General features: G+C 43.0%; 1 protein-coding gene across 1 annotated transcript in view; it reads left to right on the forward strand.

Moving 5' to 3' along the window:
• The window catches only part of LOC135991388 (probable cation-transporting ATPase 13A4), a 39,356-nt gene that overhangs the window by 22,873 nt on the left and 4,469 nt on the right, over positions 1 to 12,014 (forward strand). The window contains exons 15-25 of the mRNA XM_065639989.1: positions 1,243 to 1,329; positions 2,030 to 2,183; positions 2,782 to 2,893; positions 4,773 to 4,897; positions 5,871 to 6,034; positions 6,816 to 6,938; positions 7,521 to 7,600; positions 8,638 to 8,680; positions 9,768 to 9,877; positions 10,195 to 10,291; positions 10,990 to 11,062. Coding sequence (XP_065496061.1) covers positions 1,243 to 1,329; positions 2,030 to 2,183; positions 2,782 to 2,893; positions 4,773 to 4,897; positions 5,871 to 6,034; positions 6,816 to 6,938; positions 7,521 to 7,600; positions 8,638 to 8,680; positions 9,768 to 9,877; positions 10,195 to 10,291; positions 10,990 to 11,062 — 1,168 coding nt within the window. The remainder of the gene's footprint in view (positions 1 to 1,242; positions 1,330 to 2,029; positions 2,184 to 2,781; positions 2,894 to 4,772; positions 4,898 to 5,870; positions 6,035 to 6,815; positions 6,939 to 7,520; positions 7,601 to 8,637; positions 8,681 to 9,767; positions 9,878 to 10,194; positions 10,292 to 10,989; positions 11,063 to 12,014) is intronic.

Consider the following 12,014-nt stretch of genomic DNA (forward strand, 5'->3'; position numbering starts at 1 on the left):
ACTTGTGCAGGCTTTTGGAGAAATGTTCCTTGTTTCTACCTAAAGCTTTCACCTACAAGTACTTCAAATACTTCACTCATTTGACTGGAAGTGGTGGATATCATGTGAACCCCACTGGGTTATCAGCTCTGACTGTGGCTGCTGCCAGATAACAGGCAGTCCCAGATATGACATAAATGCAGATTAAGACTGCTTTTATAGAGCATGTAACCGACTTCAGCAAGCTTTGAACTACATACAAGATTTTGACCTTTGTTAGAGCTCTGTCGATGTGGAGATATTTCTACCATCAGGTTTTAAAGCCCATGCCTCTATGAAAGTGTTCAGTCTCTGTCCCATGACCTACAAACAGCCACCAGTGTTACTATTTACACTCTGATGAGTTGCAGGGATAAAGTGGGGGGAATGGGCATTTATGAAAACTAAAAGTCTGCAAGTTTGATATGGATAAGAGGAAAAGAGCCCATAATTACCTGGTGGACGGTACATCCACAAGCCATTGCTGGTGCAAGATAAGAGACTCAGGGCAGGATTAACCAGTTACGTGGGTGACAACATCTGTACCTAACACCTGTCTGGTTTGCAGCTGCAAAATATGTAAACCAGCCAAGTGTCAAGGAATAAATTATCCAGTAACGACAGGAGTTAGAGGGTGATTTTCCCCAGGGGCATCACTTTGCCATCTGAGCCTTAGGCAGACACCCATCGAAGTTATAAATTAAACAGGAAAAATCCTGTTAAATAATTCCTATGAAACATGAATAATAGTGTGTCCTTTGACACCATGAAATATTTTTGTTCCTCACAGTCATGTTGTGATGATTGAAAAACCCAGCTGATTTGTGCTGTATTTCAAGTAGCAGAGGATGGTGCTTTCTACATTAATACAAACTCTTATTTATTATTTTCCCATTGAGTCTGTGTTATATCTAAAGATTTTTGCATATCCAAGTGGGTTGTAATAAATAAAGGATTTACTGTCAGTGAAAGGATATAATCTATTTGCCGTGCAAGGGTACAGCACTATCTTAGTGAAACTGGTAGAGCTCTGGATTTGATTGCGAAGGGAGGCACTGGGTTTTCCATTACTGGAATTTTCTAGCGTGAGATCAGACAGACTCCCTTCAGGAATGGATAAGACACCTGGTTTTGAGAGAAGGAAAAGCTCTAAATGATTCCTTGAGGTTTCTTTTAGCTCTGCTGGTGCTGTGACCTGAAAGATTTTTGTCTTTCAACACGCAGGTGATAGATGATTCCAGTGGACACCAGATTGAAGGTCATGGATCCACACATGCCAGAATTGTTAGACCTGGGCCTAAAACCAGCAGTGTAAGCTACTTGCAAGATTCACATTCATGATCAAGTTAAACTGTCAGTATAAGAGTTACCTTATGGTAGAGAAACACTTGGTTGTCAGTGTCCAGGACAGCTCTTCCACACTTCTTCTTTCTTGTACTGCCTGCAGAGAGATTGACTTGCTCTCTCTGATTAAAAAGAGATTCCTGGGGAAGCTTGCAGGTCACAGCAGAGGAGGGGGGATGCTGGATGACATTTTGTCCAGCTCAGGAATTTGCCTGTCCTGGTGGTTCTAGACTCAATCCAAACTCAGCTGAGTGGTTAAGATCTCTAAAAGCACTTGGGAGTGCAGTGGATTCTGGTAACTGATGTCAGACCATTATTGGTGATAGACACCAAGACAGGTGCTTTCAGACATCAATTTTCCCTTTGCAAGACCAGTGTAAGACCTAACAGAGTCTTGTTATAGAAACAGGACTGGTGAGTTCCTTTCAGTAGATTACATGTAATAGTCTGCTAAAACTGTCAGTGAACTTTTCCTACTGCTTAAGCTAAATATTTCTGTACAAATTTCACCTCCTCTTTATATACCAGTCCTTTCTGTCCCACTGTGACGAATTAGCCTCTTATACATGGTTAGCTTCTTACCATTGCCCAAAGGACAGACCTAAAATCCTTTAGCCTGAGTTTAAAATCCTTGCTGCAGTATCTAATCCACTTGCTTTTCTTCTAGGCCCCAGTGGAAGGAGTTACCGTTTTACATCAGTTTCCATTTTCTTCAGCTTTGCAGAGAATGTCTGTCATTGCCCAGGAAATTGGTGGTGAACAACAGGTCTTCACAAAAGGGGCTCCAGAAATGGTAGCCATGCTATGTAGAGCAGAAACGGGTGAGTAACATTTATAAATAATTCCTAGAAACACATTTGCATAAGTGACTTTTGATGGTGCAGTGAAGTGGAAGGTCCAAATGAGATTTCTGGTTCTAAGACTTTATCAGCCTGAAAAGTCAGAGTCTCTCTGTTGTGCTCCAAGGGTAAGGCTGAGCTCTCATACAGCCCTTCTCAGCAAAGAAGGACTGCTGAGAGATAAAAGCAAGTACCAGCTCCTGTACAAGGTGTATGGTCTCTGCCAGAATAGATATTTGAAAAAGTTGTCTACTGGTCCAGTATACACCAAAAAATGTTTTCTTTTTTCTCCAAGCTTTGGGAGGGCAGCTATGAGAGCACAGCTCCTTCTTGACACACTGGAAGAAGAGAAGTCTTTGCAGAATAGTTTAGGATCCTAAGTGCAAAGTGACAGAGGAGAGGCAATGATTTTCTTGTCAAGTGAAGTTCAGTCTAGCAACTTTCCTTGGTGTCCTTGGCCTGTTGGTAGACTTTAAGTGTACCTGCCCTCTGGGAAAAGAACTTTCCCTGCTCCAAGGTGCTCTTTTTATTAGAAAGCTGTCAAATGCCCTGATGAACTCTCTTTTCCTCTTTTGCACAGTCCCATCAAACTTTGAAAGCAAGCTTCGGCTCTACACAGCGCAGGGCTTCAGGGTCATTGGACTGGCGTGTAAATCTCTCCAGGCAGGGAAGCAATCTACGAATCTGACAAGGTGAGGCATAGACTGCTTCTTATCAGCCACATTCAGACATGGGCTAGTGGTGCCTCACACGGTACCACTACCACAACACCCCTACCAAGAGCAGGGATGTAGTGCAGAATTTTGTTAGATTTAGGCCAGAGGGAATCTGATTAAAGTCTGGATATAGGTCTGTCTGAGAATGGGTAGAGGGCACCTCACTACCCCATGCCTATAGCACGTGCCCGCAATTGTTACACGTTTCTTAACAGTGGATCAATATAGGAAGTACAACTCTAGTACACTATGAAGTCTAGTATGCGCGTCCTTCTGTCCATCATTTCTACAAATCTTCTTGCAGGTTTATCCAAGCTTTCAGCTCAAAAGAAGTATCTTTTTGTTTTCTTTTTTTCTTTTTTTTTGAATCCTGGTTCCTTGATTAAGCAAAGGCAGCAGATAATCTCCATTACACCACCTGTTCCCTGGCCCAGTCAAAGTTCACAGACTGTCTTCGGCTGCTGTCTTGGTCCAATCCTTTAGCTTTCTCGCTTTAGCTTTCTTTAGTTTCCAGAGAAGCCAACAAACTCTTCTGCTATGCTCATGGTATTAGTTTTCCACAAGCCTCACACAAGAACAGCTACACATGAATCCATATGCTTTTACCCAAATCCCTCTAGCTTTTGCCTGTGATATTCCAGAAACATCACTTCTGAAACATTTGCCATTACTTAGCATCTGCTGTCCTCTCTGTTTACTAGCTGCGGGTCCTAATCCAGGCAGGGCTCACTTGCTCTTTCATGGGCTCTTTGCATTGCTGAAAGGGCCAGTGACACCGAGGCAAAGTGCAAGTGGCTTGTTTAATTCTTGTGACAGGTGTCACAACAGACCTATCCAACCCAATGAGCAAATGTGTGTGATACGGCCCAGATTTTGCAGTTGTGTGTGCAGTTATAGCATGTGTGATGTATATACTGCCAGGCAAAAAAAGGAAACTGGAGGTCAAATGCAAGATCTGCTGTGAAAGCGGTGACTATTCAGGCACTACCTGACTCAGCTACTCTGGTCTGACTGCCATGCAAGTGTTTGGCATCACCTTCTCGCTACAGTGGCTAAAATAAGGGTATGGAAGCTTTTATTTTTTTCAGACTCTTCTGAGTCAACCTGTCTCCCTAATAGACCTGTAGTTTATGACTCAGGGATGGGATTGTTTACCCAATTCTGTTCTCAGCTGCATGTGTTCAACTGTAAAACAGGCAATAGCACAGGTGTAAAGAAAAGAGTAGGAAAGAACAGAATTGGCATTCCTACATGCTCTTTGCACAGGTCCTACTGTCAAGAGTAGCAGATATATTTAGTAAGGTGTGTGTCTTTGTTGTACAGTCCTCAAATGAGAAGGACTAGTGTACATGAACTTTCCAAATCAGACCACCACAGTTTGGGAATCCTGCAGGAAATTCAGGGTGCTTTTTCATGCTGGCTAAGGATGGTGTGTGAATGGAAAACAGTCCAACTTATCCATCAGGCTTCATGTCGATATGTGGAGCAGGTAGGTCAAAATTGGCTCTTTTTTTGATTTGGTAATTAAGCAAACAAGAGCTGGAAGCTGACTGTGCCCTTAACTCATTCTTCAGAGCAAGGGAAGAAGAGAAGGATGAAAAGTCATGTGAAGATTCTCCAGACACAACCAGCACCACTTGCTGCTAGTGGGAAGCAAGCCCTGCTGGTGTTGAGGTAGCACCACGAAATACAGACAGCCTGGGACTGCTGAAAAAAAACCAACCTACCTTATTTTAATTTTTTTGAGTTAGGTGGGATGGTTAACAGTTAGAACTGGCTGTCACCAAATTCAGTGCAAAAACAGGCAAAAGGCAAAAAGAAGAATTAAATCTGTCTGTCTGTTCTTCACTCTTAGGGAGGAGATAGAATCTGATCTGACATTCCTGGGTCTGCTGATAATGGAGAATCGATTAAAGAGGGAGACAAAGCCTGTCCTGGAAGAGCTCAGTGCTGCCCGAATCAGGAGTGTTATGGTCACAGGTATCTAAAAAAGGTGGATTATTTATGTGGCCACTGGCCCAGACAGAGAGTTCAATGATGTTTGAGTGAACAGTCTGTTGCTTTGTCGCCACCACAGGTAGGAAGGCACAGACATTGGTATCTTTCAGACAATTGTAGTCCAAGAAGCATCTGTGTTGTAATAATGATGTGAGCTGAACTATGCAGGCTTATGTTCCTGACAACTTCACTGGACTGTCAGATACCAAACTCTTAATCCGTTTCCCTTTCACCACAGATCAGAGCCTTCCTGTTCCTCTGATGCTTTCTAGTGAGTCCATTTGTTCGCCCTGCTAAGCTTACGAGATGACATGGACAAAGATGTGTCATGCAAGATCCCCTCTTCATAGGCCCTCATGAAATCCTGTTCTCATAAATAAGCAGAGATGGAGCATGGATGCCAGGACAAGTCACTGAACCTTATGACATCTGGGTACTCATGTCTGCCAGTCCCTATATATGCCATTTTTTTATCGAAGGACTGGTTTGGAATTGGATGGGACAACCCCCAGTTTTGACATGGTCCAAAGATATTTTTCCAGGAGTAATACAAACCTTGTCTTCTTGGACTTCCCCTCTTTCAGAACACATCCTACACCAAAGCCATCTAAGGGCAATTGGTGAGAGTCAGCAATACTAGCAGTGAATCCCTTATTATTTTTTGTTTAGAACACATGATCTAGGAGCACATTCGCCATCTGGATTTCCTGAAGCTGAAGATGCAAATATTTCATCTCCACATCAAAATGAAAATATTTCATTTCCAGATGAAAATACATTTAATCGTTGAGACAGACCTCACCTGCAAAGTTTTGATTTTTATCAAAAGCTTTCTTAGGCACATACTCTGAAATTTTGCTGATTCTTGTGGAATTCAGGAAAAGACTAATGTTTCCTCCATAAACAATTCCTCATTGCAGAAATTTTTAAATAACACTCCCTTTGATTTTTCTAGGTGACAACATTCAGACAGCTGTAACTGTTGCCAAAAATGCTGGGATGATTCCTCCAATGAACAGAGTAATTCTTGTGGAAGCAAATGAAATACCTGGATCTTTTTCAGCATATATAACCTGGAAACCACTAGAAGAAAGCAAAACTGGAGATTACAGAACCCTGGTGAGCATATGAGAAGCAGGTGTTGTGCAGCAGCAAAACAAACTAAGCTGGAATGCTTTAAATAATACAGTGGGTATATCTGATAGTACAGATGTGGACTTAAAATCTATGGAACTGCACTGTATGAACCAGCCCTGTTCAAGCAGGTAGTTAGCACTTCCCCATACCTGCAGAATTAAAACACAGATTAACTGTTGAGAAATTGCATATACATGGTGAAACATAGGCTAGCTATGCTAAGAAATTATATTTAATCAAGCATCTCCACAAAGAAACTGAGACAAAGTCTCCCTGAAGAGTATGTCTGAAGATGCTGACCCTTCTCTGAGAAGTACTGGAGTCAGGCAGATGGTCGGGAGTCTCTGCAGGGGCTTGTTGAGGGCCTCCTTTCTGCCGAAGCTCAGCCTGAGCAGCATCTTCACCATATTTCACCGCAAAAAGGCGTGTCCGGCTGTGGTGCCCCTGTGCTCTCTCACCCTTCTCACAGTGCAGCCCGTCAGATGGGCAGTGTTGCATAAATTCTATAAAATGTGGCAATGCTGAGGGCCAGCTTTTAAGACAAACGGAGGATGTAGTTCACACGGGAATTAATAGCATTATATGCCTAAATCCCTTTACAAATCCAGGCGAAGGCAATGGGCCTTGAACCCCGGTCTCCCAGAGTCTTCACAAGTGCCATCCCCCCAGTATGTCCTTTTCTTTGTGTGTAGTAGTGCTTGTGTAAATGCACATAGTAGCTTTTGAGGGCCTGCAGGCAACACTCATTTGTCTTGTTTTATAGGAGAATGACAGTCAGACTGAAAGAAGAAATAGGCCGGCATTGGAGTCAGGCCAGTATCATTTTGCTATGAGTGGAAAATCTTACCAAATTGTAGCACAACATTTCAGGCACTTACTTCCAAAGGTAAGGTCTGGATTATTTAACTGGAGCAGGCTTGCCATTCAGTAGATGTGGATTGTCCCGATATAATTAGCTGAAGAGGCCTGTACCAGGACATCTTTTGGGAACAATTCTAACCTTGAAATACTTAATGGGCTGGATGAATCTCTGATATTAACATATGGGGAAGGATCTGAAAATCCCTGGATTTTTCCTGCACATGAGTGGAGCAAACCTGCCTCATGGCGTGAGGATGTAACTTAAAACATTTGTGCCCATATGTATGCAATTCAGCATGACTTGCCTGTTTTACGGAAAGGGTGGTCTCATGAATTGTCTTCTAGTAAATCCCTGCCTGGTAATGTCTGTTCATCAGGTAATTCAAATGACACACCAGGCCTCTTGTCCTTATTGTGATTGTTATTTTTTTCAAAATATTAATTAATATACCTTTTATCTTTGATCATCAGCCTTTCCTGTTTTGGAGTCTAGCATGAGTTGTTTGGAAATGTGAATTTTTGGTAATTTCTATTGCAAATAATCACTGAAATTACTGTGACTCTTACCTCGAGTGCTTAAAAATCACTTCCTTTTTTCTCCTTGCAGCTCCTGCTGAATGGAACGGTTTTTGCTCGAATGTCTCCTGGTCAAAAATCCAGCCTTGTAGAAGAGTTTCAAAAGCTGGAGTAAGTTCATAATGAGCACTAAGAGTTAAGTGTTTGATGAATTTCCATGCTTGAAAAGAGTCTAGTAAGAGTTAGCTTTTGTCTAACATAGCATTCCCTGGAAGTGCACAAAACTGAAACTTCCACACCTTGGCACTTAAATTCCAAAAGCCTATTAAAGAAGAGATACTGAAGTCCATGTTGGTTTGGCAACCTATCAAAGACCTAACACTCCCATGATTCTGGGTTTCATTCGTTCACATCATCCTTCATTCTTACTTCACTTTCTGTGCCTGAAGGAGGGGCACTTGCCTACCCAAGATTTTTGGGAATATCTCCCAGCACTGCAGCTTCTTTGATACTGGCAGTCTTTTTACTGCACTGTTACTGACTTGGTGTGATGGGTTAGGAAACATGGCAGGACAGTCTGGATTAGTATGTCATGTGCTGCTCACAGTTACAGAGGTGTATATATATCCGTGAGTCCCAGGTGTTTTGCTGCCTGTTGTTCAGCTGTTTCCCAAATCTTTTGAAGACCTCCAACCAACTAGCTGGCCCCTTGCCCTGCCCTAGAACAGGCTCTTTCAGAATTATCGGCCTGGTGTGAGCAGTTTTGAGCACCCCAACCACTGTTTGGCCTCCCTGAACCACCAATTCCTGTCTATTCCCAGTGAACATGAGGTACCAGTGCCTGCAATCCTTCCTTTCTGAGCAAGGCTGCCAGCGTTAGCCCTTTCCTCTGTTACGACTGACCTCACATCCAGTGAGGGTGGGACACTGAGTCTGTTGTAGTGAACATAAAAATTCATGGTAATGAATTCTTCAGTCTGTCACAGCAGAAACTCTTTACTGTAGGCACATTTGAGGTGCAAGCCCAAGGCACATGCACAATCCATGGTGCTGGGCTTGTATTTCAGTCTTTCAGCTTTCCAGAAGGGCTTTGAACAAAAGGCTGGCATGACTTGTATAAATAACTTGCATGGAGGAGGCTCTGATTTCCTCCTGTTTATAGGTCTCATTTTCCCCAGCACTGAACTGTAGGTTGCTTTATTTTTCAGTTACTTTGTGGGCATGTGTGGAGATGGAGCCAATGACTGTGGGGTAAGTGACAATTCTTTACAATATATTTATTTAAAAAATGAAAAATGAATGCAATGCCAGTAGAATACCCCATACTGAGCACACACTGGAGATGCAAGTGCTCTGCTTAGTCACAGAGCAGCTGTACTGGTGCCAGTTCTTATTCAGGCCACAGTGTGGTCTTCACATTGCAAGAGCTGTCTTAGGCAGAGATTCTTGCAGTTTGTGGTCTCCAGGACTGATTAATTTCCTTTGCAAAAACCACCAGAGGATTCTCCAAATTCTCCACTGGTGTTTCTGTCAACATGTTCGGTGTCTGGGGGTAGAGAAGACTCAGGCGAGGAGAAGTTTCCATGGGGAACAGCTGCAGCCCTACAAGCTTAATGCACATTTTACTGAAGTGCAAGAAAGTTTTCATTTTGGTTTGTTGTTGTTGGGGTGTTGTTGTTGTTGTTGTTTTGCTGTTTGTTTGTTTGTTTGTTTTTTGTGGGTTGTGTTTCTTTTTTTTGTTTTTGTTTGGGTTTTTTGGGGGGTTTTGTTGTTGTTTGGTTTGGGTGTTTGTTTGTTTGTTTTTAGTTAGTTGTTGTTGTGTTTGTTTGGGTTTTTTTTCCAAAAGGAAGGATCCATGTTCAGTTGGGACCCATAACTCCTTTCTGGGCAGGTTTAGTTCGCTCCATGACTTTGCACATCCTTGTGTCAGTGGGAGCAATGCCACTTAGGGAGTGAAGCACTCACTTGCCTTAACAATAAATCCCAAGGGTTCTCCTGGGGGAAGCAAGCAGAGAACCTAGACTGTCTACATAAGGTGTGATTGCAAGTGAGGGCTGACAAGGGAGGCAGAGGCAAACCTGTCTTCTGCAGCTGGTGGTGGATAGCTTTGGGTTCTGTGGGAAGTGGGCTTTCCCATGCTGTCATTCCCATTCTTCTTCTGGATGTGATGCCTCAGCCACCTCCCACTGGAGGAACCTTTGAGGCAGAGCACACCCAGGGAGTGAAAAGAGGCTGCTGTTCACAGAAGGGATCGTGTAACAAGGGGTCATTTCTTGGCTGACATATCAGTTGCTGTGTCTTCCTGGTCTGTGAGTGCTGAAGGAGAATTAACTTTCAGGCTTTGAAAGTGGCACATGCAGGGATATCACTGTCGGAGCAGGAGGCATCTGTGGCTTCACCTTTCACATCCCGAACCCCCAGCATAGCATGTGTGCCAGAGCTAATCAGGTAAGCATGGCGGTTTGTTTCCTGTTACATAAAGGAGATGGTTCCCACTCCTCTCAAATATTAGTGGTGGGTGTTCCCACCAGGCCAGAATAGAGAAAAATAAATGCCTTTGACCTTGAAATTACCGTTGGCCTAGTTCCCATCTGAAATTCCTTTAAGATACATTAATTCCCTCAAAACTACAGGAGGAAGGCATCTACAGTGGAGACTTTTCTGCTTGTGACACATGCCTTCTTTTTGAACAGCATTTTGAGAGGATTGGCAAGAGGAGCAGACCCATCACCTAATTGCTGTCCTTTGTTCATGTCTCCACACAGGGAAGGCCGTGCTGCCCTCGTCACTTCCTTCTGCATGTTCAAGTACATGGCGCTGTACAGCACCATTCAGTACCTTGGTGTTCTCCTGCTGTACTGGGTATGTCTTGGGAACATGTTGGCTAGAACTGGATGAGCTACTACTCCCTTGTAGGAAAAACAATCCATAAAAGCCACAATAAAGGTAGGGTATGGAGCTTTACCTTTATCTGAGCTGCAAATTTCTGTGGCATGACCATATGGTCCTGCTGTACCCTCAGCTGGAAACTGGATTCTTCCCATTAACTTCAGCTAGCAGGCTCAAGATCCAAGCTGGGCAAAAAGAATGCTGAGATACTGAACAGTATTTTGGGCGAGGGCATATGTCTGTTAAAAGGGAGAATCTGGCATAAGCGTATGCTGTTGCAATTTACTCAGCATTTAAAGCATGAATTAACTTGACAGTAAGCAAAATCCCCTAGAGTGCCTTAAAGCATTTTTGCATGGCTTCTTCCCAAATAGAGAGGAGGGCTTTGCATTCAGAAGTCACCCAGCATCAAGAAAGCACGTCTCTTCAAATAGCCGCCTTTTTTATTGCATTGAGGGAACCGGAAGCATTGTTAGTCTGAACAAGGCACAAAATGAGAGTGTTCACTGCAGTGTGGTGGATTGTGTGGTCTTCTTATCTGCTGACAAGCGTTTCAGAACAAACAGCAGAGCATTAGCTCCATGAAAATAATACAGCTTTCTGAAGACGATATAAACAAGCCCATGGCAAATGTCTGATTTGTCATTTTTTTTTCTTTGTGTTCTTTTCAGCAGCTGAACTCTTTTGGGAATTACCAATTTCTGTTCCAAGACCTGGCTATTACCACTGTAATTGGTGTGACAAGTAAGCCCCTTAGTCATCCTATGTATTAATGAGAGAATGATCGAAAACGTTTTTCACCTCCTTGGAAATGCATAATCATATGTACAGGAAGGAAGAAAAGGGAGAGACTATGTAGAGTACAGGATGTTTAGGTTAGTAGAAGAGGTCTCTTGTTTGAGAAAAGCTCTGAAATAAGATGGGTGCATTTGCTGAGCATGTAGGTTGTTGGTAACTGGGATGTTATCTCTAGAAGGAGGAATGAAGCGGGAAGTCTATTCAGGTTTTTTCCTGTTGACTTGGGAAAGCAGATCAAGAAGATACTTAAGGATCTGTGCACAAATGAAAAAGTGTAGGGATTGACTGTTTGGAATCCAACTCATATTTGAAGCTGTGTAGGCAGGAGGTATGAGAGGAAAGAGATATGAAAATGGAGAAGAAAGAAAAGACAGATGTCAGACACTACAGAGCAGGAAGCTATAATCCAAGAACAGGAGAGGGAACCGGTGTTGGAGGAGAAAGGGAAAGAAGCGGTGGTTGAGATAAATGCAGGAAGAGATTCAAAAGCAGAAATGGCAAGGGCAGGAGCATGAAAAGCACATATCAAAAGTACGTAGATGTCTTCCATCTCTGCTGGAACACAGACAACTGGAAATGGCTTTGATTAAATCAAGCCTAAAAGGCTCAGCCACAATACCAGATGTCAAAAGCTACCTTGCTTGTAAGTAGCCCATTTGGAACGCTGCATCAAGGCTTTCTGTATAGCAACTTTACTCAAAGTCTGGATAACTTTGTTAAACCTAAGAACAGAGGAAAAGCTGTTGGTTCAGCTAATGCAGTCCTCCACCAGCTCAAATAACCAGGCACTAGGTGCTTAGTCCAGGAGGACGTGCAGAACATGGGCAACAGAAAATCCCAAACCATAGTTGACGAGTGACAGAAAGAGAACAGGAGAGCTTGAGCATATCCTTATATC

The sequence above is a fragment of the Caloenas nicobarica genome, chromosome 8 (genome assembly GCF_036013445.1).
Source record: "Caloenas nicobarica isolate bCalNic1 chromosome 8, bCalNic1.hap1, whole genome shotgun sequence".
In the NCBI taxonomy this organism is placed as follows: domain Eukaryota; kingdom Metazoa; phylum Chordata; class Aves; order Columbiformes; family Columbidae; genus Caloenas; species Caloenas nicobarica.